The 21,752-nt window shown below is 40.2% G+C and overlaps 2 protein-coding genes across 2 annotated transcripts; one reads left to right on the plus strand and one right to left on the minus strand.

The window, feature by feature from the left end:
* Position 1: 1 nt before the first annotated feature.
* LOC150038884 (uncharacterized) lies at positions 2–12,505 on the minus strand (the record flags this gene model as incomplete). Its single annotated transcript, XM_090314878.1, has 3 exons — positions 11,022–12,505; positions 219–790; positions 2–128 (listed from the first exon to the last, which is right to left on the minus strand). Coding segments are annotated over exons 1-3 (1,947 nt in total), but the record flags the coding sequence as incomplete, so codon positions are not given.
* Positions 12,506–19,119: 6,614 nt separating this feature from the next.
* On the plus strand, positions 19,120–20,361 carry LOC150038885 (uncharacterized). Its single transcript, XM_090314881.1, has 2 exons — positions 19,120–19,417; positions 19,919–20,361. The coding sequence occupies exons 1-2, from the start codon at positions 19,120–19,122 to the stop codon at positions 20,359–20,361; spliced, it is 741 nt and encodes a 246-aa protein (XP_090171007.1).
* The last annotated feature ends 1,391 nt before the right edge of the window (positions 20,362–21,752 follow it).

Below are 21,752 nucleotides of genomic sequence, written 5' to 3' on the forward strand. Positions count from 1 at the left end.
GTCTCCCGTTGAACCATTGAAGGGCTTCAAATATTGTTTCACGGAAAAACCACACTGCTAAAGCAACGACTCCAGCATGTGCATAACCTTGCCATGCCTTCATTTTGGAGGCTGTTCTTGATTTATCCCTGTAAGATCCCAATTGAAAGTTGAAGTCTTAATAGTATCAAGGTAAATGGAATCTATAAGAAATCTATAAGAATAAGTTCTTTTATTACTTGTAAAGGAGCAAAGGGGGTGAAACAGCCAGTAAAAGAATAGCTGAGACCCATACAACAGATTTGGAAGCAATAAACAGCATTGCCAGCTTTGAAGCATACAGGCAAGTGAGAACCCAAACTGCCTTTGGTCCAATTCTGTTATCAACAGATAGTCGGCGTACTAGGACCAAGCCTATGAATGTAGTCATAATAACCATATAGCTTGGATAAACCACATCATCCTCAAGACCATAATAATATATGCTGGAGTAACTTAGAAAACGGTTCTCAATATGACATAGTAGTAAGGCATGGCCAATCAAACAGGCTTCCGTCAAAAACTGAACTTTTGACGGTAATATAGCAAGACCAGGCACAGCCAAGGCAAGGACCACATCAGCCACAATGAGTTTGCAGAAAGACTTGAGGGACATGCCAGCCAGCCAAATATTTAGATCCCAGTAATTATGCATCACAAACCACATGATCATCAAGCTCCCAAGCACAACAAAAGCAAAGTAAGATGGCAAGCTCTTCCTTGTAAAGAACCGAGCCAGATAAAAACCAGCCACAGATGGAAGTGGGAGGAACTGCAAGATAACGGGTAAAAAACAAGAAATGTGTGTCAAATACTCAATATCTCATGGCATACAGACAACAGTATAGAAGTTTTGCACATTGCAGGAGGAAAAAATTCAAGGCCTTAGCTATAGATTAAGAAGGAACAGAGCCTAAGTTTGATACTTGAAGAAAAAATACAAGGAAAAAGATTGGAGAGAACTCCTTGACTGAGTTCCAATGGTTCAAAGTATTGCCAAAAAGATCAAAGAATTCTTTGAATCATCTTATAAAATAATAATAACAATACCCACAATTCTGCAATAATATGAACTTCCAAGGAGAATACCTGGGCTGATTTAGCCCCTTTCTCCTCACTATTCCTCGATATCTATGCTTATTCCCCTAAAAAGGTCCTCCATAGCAACTTATCGACATATTGAGCACCAAGTTTGGGATTTGGGGTGAGATCGAGACTTTTTGATCAAGAGCTAGGCAGTTGGTTATGTTTATTCAAAAGCTTGATTTGGTCCAACTAAAAGTGGGTCAAGACAAGATTATTTGGTTCTTAGAGTTTAAAGATACATTATCCTCCAATGCAACTTTCATGCACCTTACTAAGTCTAAACTCCATTTGGTCATTCAAAATCCCTAAGAAAGTTAAGGTGTTTCTTTGGTCGCTCTCCTATAGCAGTCTCAATACACAACCTATAAACTACAGAAAAAGTCCCTTACACCTTATCCCCCTGGGTTTTCTGCTTTTCCAGGATGGATGGTGGATCCTCAAATCACATTATTCTTCATTCATATTTTTTCTTTTCAGAGTTGAAATCAAACTTTGATTGGAAACAATGAAAGAATACAAGGAAATGAAAACACAGGCATCAAAATAACATAAGTCCAACACTAACTAAAAAAGACTCCAATTCAAAAGAGAGATCAATAACATAATTACAAAAATGTGTAGTGGCTGACGCACACAGAGATCAATTAAACCTCACTACATCCCATACCTCCTCAGTCCTCCCCCAATTCCTTAACCACTTTGAACACCCTACTGTTTTGCTCAAGCCATATATCCCACAAAATAGCAACGGACTTGCTTGCCACAACACTTTGCCCTTCTCCCTAAAGGGAGGATGCGAAAGCACCTACTCCAACAAAATCCACTCATCTCTATTATGCACCACACTAACACCAAATGGCCTCGTCACAACACTTTGCCTTTCTCCCTAAAGGGAGGATGCAAAAGCACCTACTCCAACAAAATCCACTCATCTCTATTATGCACCACACTAACACCAAATGGCCTCCGCCAACAATCCCAAAGGTAGGTCGTGAACCAGCAATCCCATTAAGAATGATTTAGATCCTCTTGATACCTCCTACAAATAATGCACCATTGAGACCCTCTCCCAAGTAAACTCATGCGAAAGCCTTAACCTCTTTCTGGAATTTCCTTTCTCTTTTAAGGAATTTGTTTGTTGGAATAAATTCCTAAATCCTAATAGGGTGGACACTCATGCTTGAGTTTTGGATGAGCATTAGAATCAAAAGCAATGGTAATGTGTTAGGTATCCAAATCTGCAAACAGTAAAATACCCAACAAGACAATTGCCAGGATATAGAGCAATGCTCTAGAACAATTATTTTACAATTGAAATTTACAATAAGAACATAAGAAAGATAGCCAATAGAACAGTGACAACCCAGCACTTTCAAGAGGGCTGGAAATCCTCTCCCACATTCCCAAACTAGGAAATCCCACTAAATTCTTCACGCTCCCCTTCAACCCGTCTCCTTCTATTTATAACTAAAATCCCTAACCAACTTCATATCTAATTACTCATTTGCCCCCTTTTAATGACCACACTAATATTCTATTACTAATCTTAACTATTTTAATAACTAGGAGTCTTACAATACTCTGCCCTTCAAAGACACCTTGTCCTCAAGGTGTGCTTACGAAAACACAAACACAAAAATGGGTTCGTTCTTTCTCACTTCTTCCTCTTCTTCTTCTTCTTTCTTTTTTTTTTTTTCATAATAATAAAAAAATTTGAACTTTCTACCATACACCCGCCTTCTTGAAAGAAATTATCTTCAGCTTAGCCTTGGAAATCCATTGAACCATACTGATTTCTCTTGCATTCAGCCCATTAAACAGCCACCACATAAACTTCCATAATCTTCTTTCTTCTCACAAGGCACGTGCCCCCCTTGACAAGTTGCATATCCCTAAGCCCATTTCCACGCCATATGTATTGGTATTTTAGTTTGAAGCTCTTCATCTCTAAATGGCTAGGTCCATAATCTACTTCTTGTTTCAAAGCCCAATCCAGCCTTTGGGCCCACACACCATCTTCCTTCAAAATTCCCATGAGCTTCAGGCAATTCCAGCCCATATGGAAGCCCCATTTCAGCCACTCTAACAAATGGGCCTCAATAAATTTAGCAAATTCAAGCCCATTAAGCTCCTTTCTTCTTTGTTTGTGAAGGCTGCCTTTCCATGTTTCCAGTATCTCCCATCTGGCCCACCACCCATACTCAATTAGGGACTCAACTCCCTAGGTAAAGTCATTAGACTTTTTGCCTTTGAGAAATAATGGGCCTCATCCACCAATTTTGTAATCAGCCCATTAAGCAGCCTCCTGGCCCGCTTTTGATTAGATTCTTCTCTCAACTGCCTTTCCACGTGGTATGAATTAGCTATTCTCATCCCTGATGGTGCTTGCCTTCGCTAATCCTTCTTCCAACCTCCAACTTGTTTTTCCAGCCATTTAATGCAAACCCAATCCTCACGCACAATTTGGGCGCCAACTTCTCCATATAAACCAAGCCCATTTGAGAAAATCTGGGCATTATCATGCAATTTCAGCCCATTAATTAACCCAGAATTACCAGGCCATTTTTTTCTAGTTCTTGGCCCCACCCCCTGACACTTCACGTGGGCAGGAGATTTTTTTCCTTCCTCTTCACGAACTTTGCAGCGCTTTCCAACCTTCTTCTCTATCCATCGCAGGCCACTGTCCTCTACAATTATCAAGGCATACATCCGGCCTTCATTGACCGCCTCTGTCTCTTTCCTCTACTGTGGCTTCTTTCTGCCTCCACCTTGATTTTCCGACCATATGGCTGCCGGTGTACTTTCTTTTCTCCACCTTTCCTTCTCCCATCCACCGCCATGAACTATTTCCTCCCCCTTCCATCGAGGCCAACCGTTCTCTGTAACTTTAAGTTGCAAACCGTTCCTCATCTGCCCATTTGTGAGTTTTAGCACCTTCGACTTCTTCTTTTTCCTCTTCCCCATTCGGATTTCACCTTCGACTTCTTCTTTTTCCTCTTCCCCATTCGGATTTCACCTTTGACTTCTTCTATTTCCTCTTCCCCATTCGGATTTCACCTTCGACTTCTTCTTTTTCCTCTTCCCCATTCGGATTTCACCTTCGACTTCTTCTATTTCCTCTTCCCCATTCGGATTTCACCTTCGACTTCTTCTTCTTCCTCTTCCCCATTCGGATTTCACCTTCGATTGAACCACTATCGCAGCCCTTGCTTTGCACCTCTTCTTCCTACAAATGGTCTTCCCGGTTACAAATCGTCTTCTCTCTCCATCTCGGCCACCCATCCTCTCCCTCTTTGAGCAATGAAAGTTTCTTTGTTCGCTGGTCTCTTTGCCATTCCAACCCATCAACCGCCGGCTTATTCTCTCTCTCTCACTCGACATTTCGTCTATTCGAGAGTGAGAAATTAGTTAAATCCGTACTTCGTTTTTCTGTTCGCATGCCATCACATCGAACAATACTTCTCTAACACCTCTTCTTTGGCCACACCCATTTTTGTCGTTGGTAATGGTCTTCCTTAATATCTGCTTCATGATCGCCGTTATCCAAGTTCTCTCTCTCTTCCCAAAACTTGCAATGGTGCTTTCCCCGGATCAACTTCGCTCGTCCCGTCATTCGCTGCTTCTTCTTCCACTTGCCATTTCGTTTTTCTGGTACTTTTCTTCTTCTTCCATTCCTTGTCTCACCAACTGCCGTCATTTTTAGCATTCGATCGCTCTTTTTTCCCCTCACCTTGTTGCTTCTCCAACCATATGTTTGCTGATAAGTTCTCCCTCCACTCCGGATGCTGCCATTTTACCCTTATCTTCCTTGACGATGCCTTTTTCCTTCCTTCCCTCTTGGCTCGTTGATTGGTTCCTCCTCACTTTTTCTCTGGTCTTCTCGGGTAAGATCAACGTCGTCCAGCAACTCTTCGAACTTGACCAGACAGTATTCGAACAAGGTGTTCCTTCACTTTTTTGATGACTATTGGTCTTCTTTCTTCTCTTTCTCTCTCTTTACATCCTTGCTCCTTGCTGGTAATCCTTCAACATTTGTTGCATTGATTCCAAGATCTCTAACACCTTTTTAAGCAACCTATCACATTTTGCATCCGAATCCATAGATATTCCCAGAACGAACGTGCTTAGATACCAATTTGTTAGGTATCCAAATCTGCAAACAGTAAAATACCCAACAAGACAATTCCCAGGAAATAGAGCAAGGCTCTAGAACGATTATTTTACAATGGAAATTAACAATAAGAACATAAGAAAGATAGCCAATAGAACAGTGACAACCCAACACTTTCAAGAGGGCTGGAAATCTCCCACATTCCCAAACTAGGAAATCCCACTAAATTCTTCACATCACCTCCAACCCGTCTCCTTCTATTTTAAAATCCCTAACCAACTTCATATCTAATTACTCATTTATCCCCTTTTAGTGACCACGCTAATATTCTACTACTAATCTTACTATTTTAATAACTAGGAGTCTTACATAATGTACTTTGAACTATGCGATTAAAGCGCCCCTTTTGACCTATTAGCTTATCTGAAAAGAGAACAATTACAAGATTTTTAAGACAAGATGATTTTGGAGGAATTATTTTGAAGCAGTGTATATAGTTCCCAAATTAAAGGTTTGACTACATTGGCCCATGATAAATTTGACCTTGGAGGCAAAGAAAACCCAATGAGAAGCTGAACAACAATATTCTTGGTGCTATTCGGAAACAACCACTGCAATTTAATAGAACGGAGAGTTTAAACCAGCATGCCAAAGAATATGAACACTCAAAGAAGACGTGATTAATCAAAAACTTCCCATGCACAAAGCAAAGAGAAAAACACAAACAAGGCATAAGCAGTGTAAAGGGAAGTTTCCATCGAACTGCATCAGCAGTATTTAGGCTACTATTTAGCATAATTCAAAAAAGAATATTAGTTCTTTTAGGACTTTTGGATGTCCAAAATGCTGAAAATAACTTATTTCCAATCATTGGAAAAGAAAAACCGTCTTGTCAATGATTAAATGAAAAAAAGTCTCAGATCTTCAATTATTCCAAACTTTGTGTAGATAGTTCCTGGGTAAATGCTTAAAAATAACATTAAAAATTATCACCTTTCTAAAATAACATTTTTTTGGCCAATTATTATGATGGGTTGTCCTGGTGCCATCTCATCCAGGATCGATACCGAGACCCAAACAAACTGTTAACTTCTTTGTTGAAGCACCAATTCTCTGTGTCTTCAGTGTCAATCACGCCAGGACGACGACAGTGAAAGAACAAAGAAAACCATCCATGCTAGCACCAGTTCATATGTGGGGCTTTCACCGGAATCAAAATTAAGCATTAGATGGATAGTTGAATGGAAGGACGACCACATTAATGTTCTGATTCTGAGACAACAGATCTCTTCTCTTCCATTAACAACCTCTCTTTCTCTCTCATCCAATCTTTGCCTTCTCTTATGCTTTGTAATCGTGTAACCTTCTTGTCTCTCCACATCTTCCTAACAGCTATATCTTCCTATTTCTTCCCTAAATTTAATTGCCCCTCGCCGCCTACTTTGTTTTCTTGCCCCTCACATTACACCACCTTGCATTTCTAATTAGTAATTTTATGCTCTTTCATTTTTTCCCCACTTTTCTTTTGTTCTTTCCCTATCGCCATCTGGTCGGGATTGACACTAAGAAAGCACTAACTACCATCCTTCTCCTAAGAAAATCCATTTCATTGAAGAATTTCCAAACCCATTTAGCAATAAGAGCAATATTTCTATGCTTTAGACCACCAAGACCAAAACCACCCTCTCTTTGGAATTTTGAACATAAGCTTGCTCCATCTTACAAGGTGATTGATCTTACCACCATCACTGCCTTCCCAAAAGAATTTTTCATCATTCCCTCCAAAATCCAAACATACATTTGAAGGCATGAGAAACAGAGACATGATAGGCAAGAGAGTACTGAATTACACTTAACCAGTGTACAACATACTACATACTTCAACTTGATGGGGAACCACATGGAATTCTTTTGAAAATATAGCCTCCACATAATTGTTAGTGGTTGGAAAGGTCTTCTTCAGTAGTTTGGTGGGTGAGGGTTTCTTTCTTTTTTTTTTTTTTTTCCCCTTTTATAAATTATATATTTTCTCCATTTTTATAGGAGGGAAAAAAACAATACCCACCTTTTTTTGTGATAATAAATGGAGACTATATTGAAGAAAGACACATTGAAGGAAGGAAAAAAAAAATGAGATATCCCCAAAAGACCAATGGGTTTTCTTTCTTCTTTTTCTTCTTTTTCTTTTTTGAAAAGATATCCTTCTAATTTCATTGAACATAAAATAAAGATGAAATGCACAAGAAGTTGCACTAACGGCAACAGAGGAATCAAGCACAAACGAACCAGCTTTGAAACAAAACTCACAAGCCTGGCAAAAAGATGAACTAGAAATTTACTTGAACGAAACAGATTCCACATATACTAACAGGTTTACAATAAGGAGGCCCAATCGTCATGATATATATGGCATCATAAATATGAATTTTTTTTTAAAGAGAACACCAAATGGATGCAAATAGGTAGATTGAACCTCAAAACTCCTCCAGATTAGAGTAACTTCTTTGAAGACCCTCTAATTTCTCTGGAAACAAATCCTCCAAAATGCAAACATAACATGAAACCACAAAACAAACTAGCTTGTCCTTTAAGTGGGTTCCCAAAGATTAGCTGGATTAGACCTTTGTCATTTCCATTCATAAAAGCCCAAAGAATACCAAAGAGCTTAAATAATCTGGCCCAAACATCTCAAGCAAAAGGCACAATGGAGAAAGAGATGCACTTGATTTTCTCAACCCTCCTTTACACATTTTTTTTTTTATAAGAACAAGTTGAACAACTTTTATTAAAAAAAAAAAAAAAAAATGAAAGAATACACGAGCAAACAAAAACCAAGCCCACAAAAAAAGAGTCCCTCTAGAAGGAGAGACTCCAGCTATACAAAATCATGTCAATAGAATAAATACAAAAACCTTCGATATCGAAACCCAATGAAAAATATGAAAATGAAGACCAAATTTCTCTAGCATCCCTCTCAACTCCCTAAACACCCTACTATTCCTCTCAGCCCACAACACCCAAACAATAGCATAAACACTAGCAAACCATAGAAAACGACTTCTCTCCCCAAACGGCAAATTGAGGAGGAACTCCTCATCATATCTCTAACGTCTCTTTGATGAGCACGCATCATACCGAATGTCTGGAAAAAAGAGTTCTAGATAGAACTCGCAAAATCACAATGCCAAAGAATATGGTCCAAGTCTTCTTCCACCTTCCTGCATAAGATACAGCAGAAAGGCCTAACCAACAACATCTTCCTAACAAGCCTATCCAATGTACTAATACGGCCAAGGAGAACCTGCGAAGTGAAGAATCTCACCTTTATAGGAACCTTAATCCTCCACATCGATGAAAAGACTGGCCCACTCATAGGAGAAGGATTAACCAAACACTAGAAAAAGAATTTACACGAGAACTTTTTCAAAGAATTAGGGCTCCAAACTCTCACATTTCCCCTCCCAAGGTGAAAGGAGTGACTCTCAAGAAGAGAAAGGAGCGCAACCACATCCATTGTTTCCCTATCGGAAAGAGCACGATAGAACCCAAAGGAAAACGAGCAAGAACACCCTGGAAAAAGGATTTAAACTCTCCTTTACACATTACACACCAACTACGAGAAAAGCAGAGCCACAGGTCTACTCTTCAACTTCCCTAGAATACACACCAAAAAAAAAGGCTTTCACCCTCTTTGGCACCTTAACTTTCCAGTTAATGTCAACCAAACATGGGTCAAAAGGGGCATGGTTAATGGAGAGAGCTGGAACTAGGGAATTAAGAAAAAAGTGACCACCATTTTGGAAAGACTAGCTTTAAACAATTTCACCATGGTTATGCACAAACATTATTATTATTATTATTATTATTATTTTAACATGATAGAATAAGTAATCCACAATTGTTCATAGAGGGAAAAATTTGTCCAATGACTTGAACTCATACCCTGGTCACCAATTTTTGAATGGAAGCATGCCCTCTAAAGTAGCCAATAAAACAATATGAAACGAGGTAGGAGCTATATGACTTAACCTCACATGGGTATTAAAAAACTCTCGAATTTGAGAATGCAATGTCTGAACTCATTCCTTGATACATTACATCCCTTGAGAGAAATCTTCAAAGAAACACTTGATTGGTTTGTTTCTTACAAAAAAAAACATGATATTTTTTATATAAGAAACCAAGCTTTCATCATTGAGAAAGATGAAATGATATACAAAGGCATAAAGAAAACAAGCAACCCCTACACCCAATTACACAAAAGGGTCTCAACCCAAAAGAATAGGGCTAAGCTGATAGTTACAAAAAAAGACCCTATTAACAAACTCCCATAAGGAGGAATTAAACCTAATCAAATCCCAAAGATCCTCCCCCTCAACCTCTCCACCCCCCCAAAAAAGAAAAAAGAAAATTCTACAGCTTCTCTCAAGCCAAAAAGCCCACAACAAGGCAAAAAAGCAAAACTCCCAAAGAACCCTAACTTTGTTATAAAAAAGAAGGTTCAAGAGCACCTCCTCAAACATCAAGAAACAACTGCTATTACAAACTGACGCAACCCCAAAAGCCTTAAAGAAACCATTCAACATAGAGTTAGCAAAATCACAACACCAAAGCAAATGGTTCAAATCCTTCTCCTGTCCTCTACAGAACACACCATGGAGGAAAGCCTATGGAAACAATCTTGAGTATGCACTCCCCATGCAAAACTTGGAAGACAGAGAATTTCACTTTCTTAGAAATTTTGACCTTTCAAATAGAGGAAAACACAAAGGTTCCCTAAGGAGGAGAAGGGGCACAAAGAATCCAAAAGAAAAAGCTACTGGAAAAGCCATCGGAGGGCTTCAAGACCTAAGACCTAAAATCCCTTCTCCCAAGAGAAGTAAACTAATTAGAAATAATAAAAACCACCTCTCCAGCCTCTCGACCAGTAAGGTGGCATGAAAACCCAAGGAAAGAGAGTTAAAGCTATTAGAGGAAGGCAAAACAAAAGCCACCAAACAAAATGCAACCTCTTATTAAACAAATGATAATGATGAGGGAATGAAACACACAGATTTCTCTCCCACCTAGAAATCCTCCCAGAAATAAGCACCCGACCCATCCCTGATGAAGCATTTAACAAAATAAGTCAACATAGGAACACCAGTGGAAAAAGTAAACCAAGGGACTCTTACAAGAACCCTTAAAGCTACCACCTCATTCCCATTCAAAAAGATGAGGGCCATACTTACTCACAATAATCCTTTGCAGCAAAGAATTAGGCTCCAAGTGGAAGCACCACAACCATTCTGCCAAAAGAACCTCATTACGTAACCGCAGATTCCGGACACCTAAGCCCCCAGCTCACTCTCCATAGGCTTCAAAAAAAACCTCCCACTTCATTAAGTGAGCTCCTCCCGGTCATCCACCCTTTCCCACAAGAAGTTGCTCACAAACCTTACAGTCCTTACTCATGGAGATTGGCATCTTAAATTGGCAAAGGTAGTATAACGAAATTCCACTCACCACTGACTCAATCAAAGCCACTCTCCCCCGTTTAGAGAAGAAAGCCTATGATACTAAAGAAATCCCTGCTTCCTGCCTCAAGAAACGATGGCTCAACTTTTCATTTAAAGCATAAGCAAAACTACATCCACCATGAACCTCGACCAAAAATCTACATAAGCAACTTTACTGCGGAGCATAGTTTACATATCAAGATGAAGCAATACATGCACTGCAACCACAAAACATGCAATAAAATTCATCCCAGTACTTAGATTAAAAAAATGCAACATATTCAAATCATAGAAAATTATTGACGTACCATTACTGGAAAACCCACAACAATTGCTCCGGCAGCACTAACTATCACAGCCAAAGCAGTGAACGCCACCGTACTAAAAGCATCCGAGATCATACCCATAACATAAGCACCAGCTCCAGCTGCCCCTCCGAGCATTGTTATAGTCACGAGTAGGTAATTAAACGGCGGTGGCACCTGAATATAGCGCCCAAAGGAGTGGAAAACAACTCTAATTTCCAAACAGACAACTACAACAACTAAAGCAACAGCGCCATTGACAACCCGAATACTGTGTATTTGATTGGCATTTTTAGTGACCCACCAAAGTGCACCTCTCGTCGATGCATACAGTTGAAAGACAAATGGAATGAAAAACAGAAGCAGCAAATCACACACGGAAGCAGCGGAAGAAAATACCACCGAGTGATGAGATGCAATGTGGAAAAGCAGAGGGAAAAACAAAAGATGCAAGGTATGAATGCAGCTCTCCAAAGGACCAAGTATCAAATTATCATCAGGGATCTCTCCACCATGAAACTTCGCTTCTTGCTTGTTCTTGAACGACGAGAGACGAGGAATAGAATACAGCCAGTAGAAAATGCAATTGAAAACCATAAGATAATAAGAAGCATTGAGCATACCAACAGCCGAAATAGTCGCCCAAGTAAACAGAGACGAAGCAGCAAACGGCACACAAGCGAACAAGAGACGCTCAAGAGCAAGGACAATAGAGGGGTTTTCGATCTGAATCCACTTGAACTGAAGCGAAGCCCAGGCGCCAATCAGGAAATTGGTCTCGGCGCAAAGGAAAGCAGCGAGAATAGCAAGAGGAAGAGAATTAAAAGTGAGATTAAGCGAAGAGCTGAAGAAGAAAGCAATCTGGGAAAAAAGAAGAGAAAACCAAACACCAAAAAACGCACCAGGCTTGAAATTGAGAGAATCAAGGATATAAGAAATCATAAGGCCAAGAGTCAAAGTGGCAATAACGGGAGTGCCGCCGAGATCGAGAAGGAAGGCAGCAGAGGGGACAAGGGCAATGGCAATTCGAGGGTTGTAGATGAAGGAAGAAGGGGAGAATCGGGAATTCTTGAAAGATCTGGAGGAAGAGGAAGCTGAAGAAGAGGAAGAAGAAGAACCGCGACGATCGAGATAAGGATTAGGGTTTTGGTCGTAGGGGGAGCCATTGGTGATCGAGGAGAAGGAAGGGGCGCTAGTAGAGGCGGAGATGTAAGGGCGGAACGAGCGGGACTGAAGCTCCGGCGGCATCATTTTGACGGAGGACGGAGGAGAAGCGTGGTGAGAGATTGTGGTGGTCAGGCGTCAGCGCCAGCCGAAGACGGAAGTGATTTCTCGGTCTCTGGGGGAAGGCGCGGCCGCGGTGGCCTTCCTTGGAGGGTTAACTCTGACGTGTTCGGACAAATTTCATCCGTCCGATATCTTTTCCAGTGGGGCCACCTGTTTCTTCTCAGACTTCAGTCTTGGTGCTCACTTCAGCATTAATTATTGCATTTTAATATCCAACCAAATGTTCATTAAACATTGGCAACATCCTATTGTATCTACATTATCGACATTTTTATTACATCCTAACAAAAATTAGAAAATATGTACTATGTTACCTAACATAAATAATAAATATGTTAATTAGTTTAAAAAGTATAATATTTTTATTTATTAATTTTTTTAATTTTATAATTTTTTAAAAATATTTCTGCACATAAACATTTCAAATCTTGATAGTAACAATTTATTATTGCAAATGTGGTAGAAGATTAAAAAAAAAGAATGAAAATTATAATTTGAGGTTAAAGCACAAGACAAAAGGATGAAACCAAGATAAAAACCCATGTTTGCAATAAAAAAACAACTAAACTTATTATTGGATTGCACAACTAACTCCATGAGCCTCAATTGGGGAGGAGGTTTAAACTAATGTCATAGACGAAGGATTATGAGTGTCATTATCTTCAATAATGACAATAAAATGATTACATGACAAACTAAAGGAACCAATCAAAAGAGACACCAGGTGCATTGAAAAAGCACAAGACGAGAAGAGAACTAATGAACATAACAACTTAAACCTCACAGGAAAAGGAAAGAAGTATCCACAGTAGTCAAAGTAATCTGAACTTGCTAAAGAGATGATAGCTCCCTATATAAGCTATATTAGCCTTTCTAATCTTATTGGTTTAAGTTGTTTAATGTGTTTAAATGTTCATATTTATATAAAATCAAGCATATGTGCATATTAGAGCATTTAAGGCACATTGGAGTCAAAATGGAGTTTTTTAAAGCAAATTGGAAAAATTATCAAAATGTCTCCGGGAGTAACTGTAACACCCCGAATTTTTAATATTAATGTAATTTCAATAATTTTTATTAATTGAGGGCTTTTTTTGAATTTTGGACTTTAAGTGTAATTGCAGAAATTTAATCATTGACGTTTGGAAATTATTTATGTTGGAAATTGATGGCAAGAATTAATTCCATCTTGGAAAGGGAGGGAATTTAAAGAAATAATATGGATTAAGGAAAGAATAAAACAAAACAAAATAAAATAAAATATACTATTTTTTTATTAAATTCTTTCCTTTTCTTTTCTTTTCTTTTTTTCTTTTTCTTCCCCTTTCCCTTCCCCTCAACTTTCACGTGCAGCCACCCTGTCTCTATCTCTTCTTTCCATATCACCCAACCCTAAAGTCCGGCGTCGTCGACCGCTCGTCCCACTCGCATCCAACCGTCATTGAAGCCGTACCAACTTTCACGTATGAACAAGCCGAGCGACGCCATAACTCTTAGCCGAAGACCTGCGCCACCCTCCCTGCCTCAGCCTCAGCCGCTCAGCGTCACCCACCGGTTCGCTCGCGCCAGATCTGCCCAGCTATTCCATATTGACGTCGCGCCGGATACTACCAGCTCTGAAGCTGACCATTCGTGTGCTAGATCAGCCGCGCGTCCGTCCACTACAGCACGTCATTCGTCTAGCCAGCACCGAATTGTTTCGTCCGTTCTGCCCACACCCTCTATCCGCTATCTGCCGCTGCCGTCATCGTTGGGTTTCGCCAGATATAGTAGTTTTGGTGAGTCGGTATTCTTTTGTTTTTCATTAAATCTCTTGGCCATGGTATCGTGGTTCAATCATTGATATGCTTCGTTCAGATTTAAAGTGGGATTGTAGGAAAAGCTTGGAAGCCAAAAGGGTGTTGTCGAGGAGGGTTGGAAGGGGTTTCATTAATTTATGGGTAAGATTGTTTGGTTCATGGCAATTTGAGGTGTTGGAATTAGGCTTGGGTACTAATTGTAAAGCTTGGTTGTGTTCTTAATTTAGGGTCGTTACTTGGAGTTTCTGGTTTCGTTTGGTGGTCTAATTTTATTTGTGAATTTTCGACTAAGGTAAGTAATCTCACTACTGGAAACTGCCCATGGGCCAGCCACTAGATGTATGCTAGCATGATAGATAGATATTATGACAAAACGACCGCATGATAGACTGATAGTATAGTATAACCGATGTATATTCTTATATGAGGATCTGAAAGATTAATTGTTCACATAGATACTTGAATGCTAGCATGGGATAATATTTGATTTCATGAGGTTGTAGTTGATTTGAGAATGTTGAGACGTATACGTATGTTATAGAGTCATGATGTTGAGATGTATATGTATGCCGTAGAACTATGATGTTGAGACGTATATGTATGTTATAGAACCATGTTGTGATACTTGTGATGTTAAGATTGTGATAATGTCCTCACTGATTAGTTAGATGCCCACTAGATGTTGTGTTTCCTTCGAGATTCACTAGAGGTGGTGTTATCCTTCGGGATTCACCAGAGGTTGTGTTTCCCTCAAGATTCACCAGAGGTTGTGTTTCCTTCGGGATTCACTAAAGGTGGTGTTATCCTTCGGGATTCACCAAAGATTGTGTTTCCTTCGGGATAAACTAGAGGTGTTGTTATCCTTCGGGATTCACCAAAGGTTGTGTTTCCTTCGGGATTCACTAGAGGTATTGTTATCCTTCGGGATTCACCAAAGATTGTGTTTCCTTCGGGATTCACCAGAGGTCGTGTTTCCTTCGAGATTTATTAGAGGTGGTGGTTTCCTTCAAGATCCATCAGAGGTCGTGTTTCCTTCAGGATTCACTAGAGGTGGTGCTTTCCTTCGAGATTCACCAGAGGTTGTGGGTCCTACGGGGCTTACTAGAGGTAGTGGGCATACTTAACTACATTAGGATAAAAAACAGTTTTTCATGTATGTATGTATCTCATGAGGACGAGAGAAGTTATATGTTCCACTAAAAGTAGGCATCTAGAGGACATAGATGGCTAGCTTGACCCCAGTAGTGGGGTTACTTACTGAGTATTTTATACTCATCTTTTCTCATGTTGTTGTTTCAAGTAAAGGTAGAGATGCGCCAGCGATTAACAAACAGAATCCGTGATCCAACCACTGGGACCAATTCTATGCTTCCGCTCATGATATTTAGATTTCTTTTCATGTTTTTCAACTTTCAGCTTTGATGTTTGAAACTTACTATTAAGATTTGTTTCCAGACCTATTTATTATCATTTATGATTTATAGGTACCCTATTGTTTGTTTTTAATATTTGAATTTAATGAAGGTCTTTTGAATTTACCTTATTTATTTAGCATTTATTTCACTATAAAAGGGTGTCATTTTAAGTTCCATGCATGCATGTGTTTAGTAACGGCCTAGCTTGAGTCCTAGGGGGTCAGGTCGTTACAGTTGGTATCAGAGCCCATGTTTTAGGTTCTGAAGACTGACTTACAATGTAAGTCTAGGTAGTCCTTGTGGCCCAATAACAGATTTCTCGTCATCGCCAGGTATGTCCTACTAATGAAAGTTTTCAGTACATATATGAGATTAGTGATATAATGTTTCAGTAGCATGTTTTCTGAGAAAGACCCAGAGGTAGAGAGCTAATTTATGAGTTCGTGACAGGACATGGCACCTAAACTTAGAGCAAGAAAGACTGCTAGAAGAGGGGTTTAGGACCCTCAAGTGCAACATCTACAAGTTCAGGACCCTCCCTCTTCAGGGATGTAGGAAGAGGGGGCCGAGGGTAGTCAAACCGTCCCGACAGCTCTGAATCCACCTATGACCCAAGTTGATGAGAAAGCAATGGAAGCAAGAATTAGTGAAGTCATTGCATCCTCCTTGATGGAAAGACTGCAGGAGCTGATCCGTAACACGATGGTAGGATAGGCTACCTAGAACCAGGCTTAGAAGGACAGGTGCCACCTGAGCAGTTATAGTAGGCCCGACCACAAAATAAAGATATGCAGGGCCTGTCTCTTGAGGCTAAGCATTTGAGGGATTTCAGGAAATTTGACTCTCGCTCCTTTGATGGATCATTAGGGTCCCACTAAAGCAGAGGTGTGGTTGTCATCGATTAAGAAGATTTTCCATTTTATGAGGTGCCCAGAGGAGCACAAGCTCCAATGTGCAGTTTTCATGCTGAATGGCAACGTAGAGATTTGGTGGCATTCAGCAAAGAAAATGATTGATATTGGTGGGGAACTTGCAACCTAGAAGCAGTTAAATGAGCGTTTTTATAAGAAGTATTTTTCAGCCAAGACTAGGTATAACAAGCAGGCAGTAGAGGAATACGAGCAGAAATTTGATAAGCTGTCCCACTTTGCTTCTAAGCTAGTAGCCACCGAGGCAACAAGGACAGAGAGGTTCATCCAGGGTCTGAGGAGCGAACTGCGAGGTATGGTATATGCCTTAGACCTCAAAACATATGTTGCGGCACTTCGGGCCACCATAAGGATTGATACTGACTCCTAGGAGGGAGAAGAGTACAATAAGTCGCTCGAGATTGGGACCTCTACAAGTCAGAAAAGGAAGGATGAGCCAAGGGCTCCTGAGCATCAACAAATGAACCAGAACATAGTTAATGCTTCACGTCAGTGGGGATAGTAGGGCTCTTAAGTTGTGACTGTCAAGGTAGATAAACCAATCTGTACTACTTGTGGTAGGCAACACTGACGTCGTTGCCTAGCCGGCTCTGGGGTTTGTTTTTGATGTGGTCAAAAGGGGCTTATGTCAGAGAAATGCCCAATGAGGAACGTGCCTGAACCCAGGGGCCAGCCCATAAGCTCATTTCAGGGAGGCCCAAGTCGTCAGCAACAACAGGGTAGAGTGTTTTCTACCACTCGGCGCAAGGCCGAGAAGTCAAGCACAGTTGTGATAGGTACACTTCCCATTTTAAGGCATCATGCTTTAGTTTTGTTTGACTCTGGCTCTTCGCACTCATTTATATCCTCTGTATTTGTAAGGCATGCCATGTTAGAGTCAGAACCTTTGCTCTTTGCACTTTCTATTTCCACTCTATCAGGAAAGATTATGTTAGCTACTAAAAATATAAAGGCATGTCAGGTAGAGATAGCAAATCATGCATTAGATGTGACCTTGATAATTCTAGATATGCGTGACTTTGATGTGATATTGGGCATGGATTGGTTAGCTGCTAATCATGCCAGCATAGATTGCTCCCATAAAGAGGTCATCTTTAACCCTTTTATAGGAGCCAGTTTTAAGTTTAAAAGGGTTGGAGCCATGGTTCTACCCAAAGTGATTTCAGCATTGAAGGCCAGTAGACTATTTGACCAAGGAGCCTGGGGTTTTATAGACAGTGTGGTTGACACTAGAGAGGTTGAAGTCACATTGACTTCAAAGTTAGTAGTAAGAGATTTTCTAGACATTTTTCCAGAAGATCTTCCCGGACTGCCCCCGCAGCAGGATATAGATTTTGTTGAGTTAGAGCCAGGCACAACCCCTATTTCGAAGGCTCCATACAGGATGACATCAACAAAGTTGAGGGAACTTAAGGTCCAATTGCAGGAGTTGTTGGACAAGGGTTTCATACGCTCTAGTGTGTCACCATGGGGTGCACCCATTTTATTTGTGAAAAAGAAGGATGGATCGTTACGTCTGTACATTGATTACAGAAAGCTAAACAAGGTGATCATAAAAAATAAGTATCCCCTCCCCAGGATTGATGAATTGTTCGACCAGTTACAGGGAGCTACGGTGTTCTCAAAGATTGATCTCTAATCCAAGACAACTTTTCATTCGAGGTATGGGCATTATGAGTTCATAGTGATGTCATTCGATTTGACGAATGCCCCAGCAGTGTTCAAGGATCTGATGAATAAGATGTTCAAGGAATTCCTCGACACCTTTGTGATTGTTTTTATTGATGACATCTTGGTTTATTCCAAGACAGAGGTCAAATATGAGGAGCATTTGCGAAAAGTTTTGGAGATGTTGAGGGCCAATAAGTTGTATGCTAAGTTTTCTAAATGTGAGTTTTGGTTAAGACAGGTGTTCTTTCTAGGGCATGTAGTATCGAAGGAAGGAGTCTCTATGGATCCTGCAAAGATTGAGGCAATTACGAGTTGGGCTCGTCCAACCACAGTCAGTGAGATGCGCAGTTTCCTGGGGTTAGCAGGCTACTATAGACGATTTGTAAAGGAATTCTCTCACATAGCCACCCCATTGACTCAGTTGACCTGAAAGGGACCCCTTTTCATTTGGAATGAGGCTTGTGAGAGCAGTTTCTAAGATCTCAAGTAGAGGTTGGTTTTAGCCCCAGTTCTTATAGTACCAGATGGATCAGGTAGTTTTCTCATTTACAGTGATATGTCCAAGAAAGGTTTGGGATGCGTATTGATGCACCAGGGCAGAGTAGTTGCTTATGCTTCACATCAATTAAAGAAGCATGAACAAAATTATCCCACACACGACTTGGAATTAGCAGTAATGGTTTTCACTCTCAAGATCTGGAGGCACTACTTATATGGAGAGAAGATACAGATTTTCACCGACCACAAGAGTTTAAAGAACTTTTTCACTCAGAATGAGTTGAACATAAGGCAAAGAAGGTGGTTAGAGCTGGTGAAGGATTATGATTACAAAATTTTGTACCACCCAGGAAAGGCAAATTTAGTGGCAGATGCCCTAAGCTGAAAGGTGGCTCATTCAGCAGCCCTCATTACTAGACAGACTCAATTGTGCAAGGAGCTAGAGCAGGCAAAGATTGTAGTAGTAGTGGGAAAGGTCACGACATAGTTAGAGCAGTTGTCAATGCAACTGAGTCTAAGGCAGAGAATTATTGATATGCAACATTGTGACCCTTATCTAGAGAAGAGAGTTTGTAGGGTGGAGTCAAGCCAGGATGGCGAATTCTCGGTATCAACAGAAGGTGGTCTTCTTTATCAGGGACGTTTGTGCGTGCCAGTAGATAATGATATTAAGAATGAGTTGTTGTCAAAGGCTCACAGTTCCTTGTTCTTGATTCATCCCGGCAGCACCAAGATGTATCGGGACTTGAAACGTTATTATTGGTGGAATGATATGAAAAGAGAGATTGCGGAGTTCATAAGTAAGTGCTTGGTGTGCTAGCAGGTGAAAGCCCCGAGGCAGAAGTCAGCAGGGTTGGTACAACCATTGAGTGTGCCAGAATGGAAGTGGGAGCATGTGTCTATGGACTTTATTGTGGGATTGCCACGGACAGAGAAAGGTTTCACTATGATTTGGGTTGTGGTAGACAGACTTACTAAATTAGTACATTTCATACCTGAAAAGTCCACCTTTTTAGTAAATAAGTAGGCACGGATATACATGAAAGAGGTGGTGAGATTGCACGAAGCGTCTTGTCCATTGTGTTGGATAGAGACCCTCGTTTCACGTCTAACTTCTAGAAGAGCCTTCAAGCAGCTTTGGGGACCCGGTTGGATTTCAGTATAACTTTTCACCCACAGACTGATGGGCATACAGAGCGATTGAATCAGCTATTGGAAGATATATTGTGTGCCTGTGCCATAGAGTTTTTAGGAAGTTGGGATACTCACTTGCATTTAATGGAGTTTGCTTATAATAACAGCTACCAGTCCACTATTGGGATGTCACCATTCGAGGCCCTATATGGAAAGAGTTGCAAGTCTTCTATGTTGGGATGAGGTAAGAGAGAGGAAATTACTAGGACCTAAACTAGTGCAGACCACGAATGAGGCAATACAGAAGACCAGGGTTCGTATGCAAACAACTCAGAGCAGAAAAAAGAGCTATGCCGATGTGAGACGTAAGGATATGAAATTTGAGACTGGTGTTAAAATGTTCTTTAAAATGGCACCTACGAAAGGTATTCTGAGGTTTGGCAAGAAAAGGTTGAGTCTGAGACTCATTAGACCTTTTGAGGTCTTGGAAAGAATTGACCCTGTAGCTTATCGGTTGGCATTACCTCTAGCATTGTCTTTCGTTCATAATGTCTTCCATGTTTTGATGTTGAGAAAGTATGTCACACCCCGCCTCAGACCATTCTCTTAGCCTAGGAAAGGGCGTGACTGCAACAGTTATCAACCCTTTGGCTGACACTTACTGCCTAATAACTCTTACGGAATAACTCTGATACGAAAATATAATTTATATACAGCAGAATATCTTTAGGCCAACAATTTATTAATTTAGAAATATAACATATTTAGAGTCATTACGACACTAGATTCACAAGTCTCAAACCCAAAAACCCTAGTCCCTATATGACCAACAGTAACATGTACAATATTAACAATAACCACCTAAACAGATGGGTTACAAAACTCTTTATCCTTTAGTGGCAGGGCAGATGCATAGCTATCTTCAGAGGATTTGACCACTATCTGTGGGGGGGGGGGGGGGGGGGGGGGGGGGGGAAGAAAACATTTGAAAACGAGGTGAGCTTACGCCCAGTGAGTGACTTAAGAAAGATAATTGATTCTCATGCAAAAATCTCAATAAAGAGTTCAACTGAAATATAAGCTTCTACAGTACTTGTACTGCAGTATAAATATTTTCCAAGCATGAAACATATAAAGCTATTTTAATCATAAAACAGTAAAACTGTTTCTCAGTCGAGAATAACCTTTACTGTGGATAAAACAATCCCAACACCAACTGCTAGTCAAGAGAGAACCCCTTTGCTCAATCTCTGACTCTAACTACCTACATGCACGTGGCCTTCAGTACCAATAGATACCTTCTCAAATGTCTTTCAGTATCTAGTTGGGCGAATACCTTCTCAAATGTCCTTCGGTATCACGTTTTAAGTAAAACTAGTCATAAATGACTCTCTCTTTAAAGCATGTAAAGTATAACACATATAAAAACATGGCTTTAAAGGTACTACCGCATGTTGAGTATATTTATAAATCGCTTTTCAATAATTTCTCACACATGCATGCGTTTAAAACATAATTTCACAGTTTCCTTGGAAATCACTTTGTAAACTAGCTGGCACGAGAATAAACTTCTTTAAAACATGTTTTCTATAACACGTTGTAATCAAACATCTTAAGTAAATGTTTTAGTCAAAACGTTTTAAGCAAATGTTTTAGTCAAAACGTTTTAGTCACTCACCTTGATTACTTAGGAGCTTTTCACTCTAGTAGCTCCCTTTTCTACCTCGGGCTCCCTTTTCACCCCTAGAATCTAGATTCAACTTACAACTTAGATTACTCATAGTTTTGAATCTTATTTTGAGATACTTCCTTCTATAAACATATTCTAAAATGTATCAGGAAGCTTACCATAAATTTTGAGCTTAGAACTTCTCGTGGTTTGGCCGGAATCACAGAATCTTCAAGACTGGCCCAAACTGATCTAATAGCCTAACCCTTCTGTCTTCTTCTTAGTTCTAGCCAGATCCCTTCGAGCTTTTCTTCCAGAAGCCCTACCCTAAA

Source organism: Benincasa hispida, chromosome 1 (assembly GCF_027475165.1).
Source record: "Benincasa hispida cultivar pf3 chromosome 1, pf3_genome.v1.1, whole genome shotgun sequence".
Taxonomy (NCBI): domain Eukaryota; kingdom Viridiplantae; phylum Streptophyta; class Magnoliopsida; order Cucurbitales; family Cucurbitaceae; genus Benincasa; species Benincasa hispida.

What these genes read in the sequence shown, in the direction of transcription:
- LOC150038885 (XM_090314881.1), top strand. Translation starts at nt 19,120, where the DNA reads ATGCAACTGAGTCTAAGGCAGAGAATTATTGATATGCAACATTGTGAC. An exon ending in AGAGATTGCGGAGTTCATAA is followed by an intron (nt 19,418 to 19,918) that starts GTAAGTGCTTGG and finishes TTATAATAACAG; the next exon opens with CTACCAGTCCACTATTGGGA.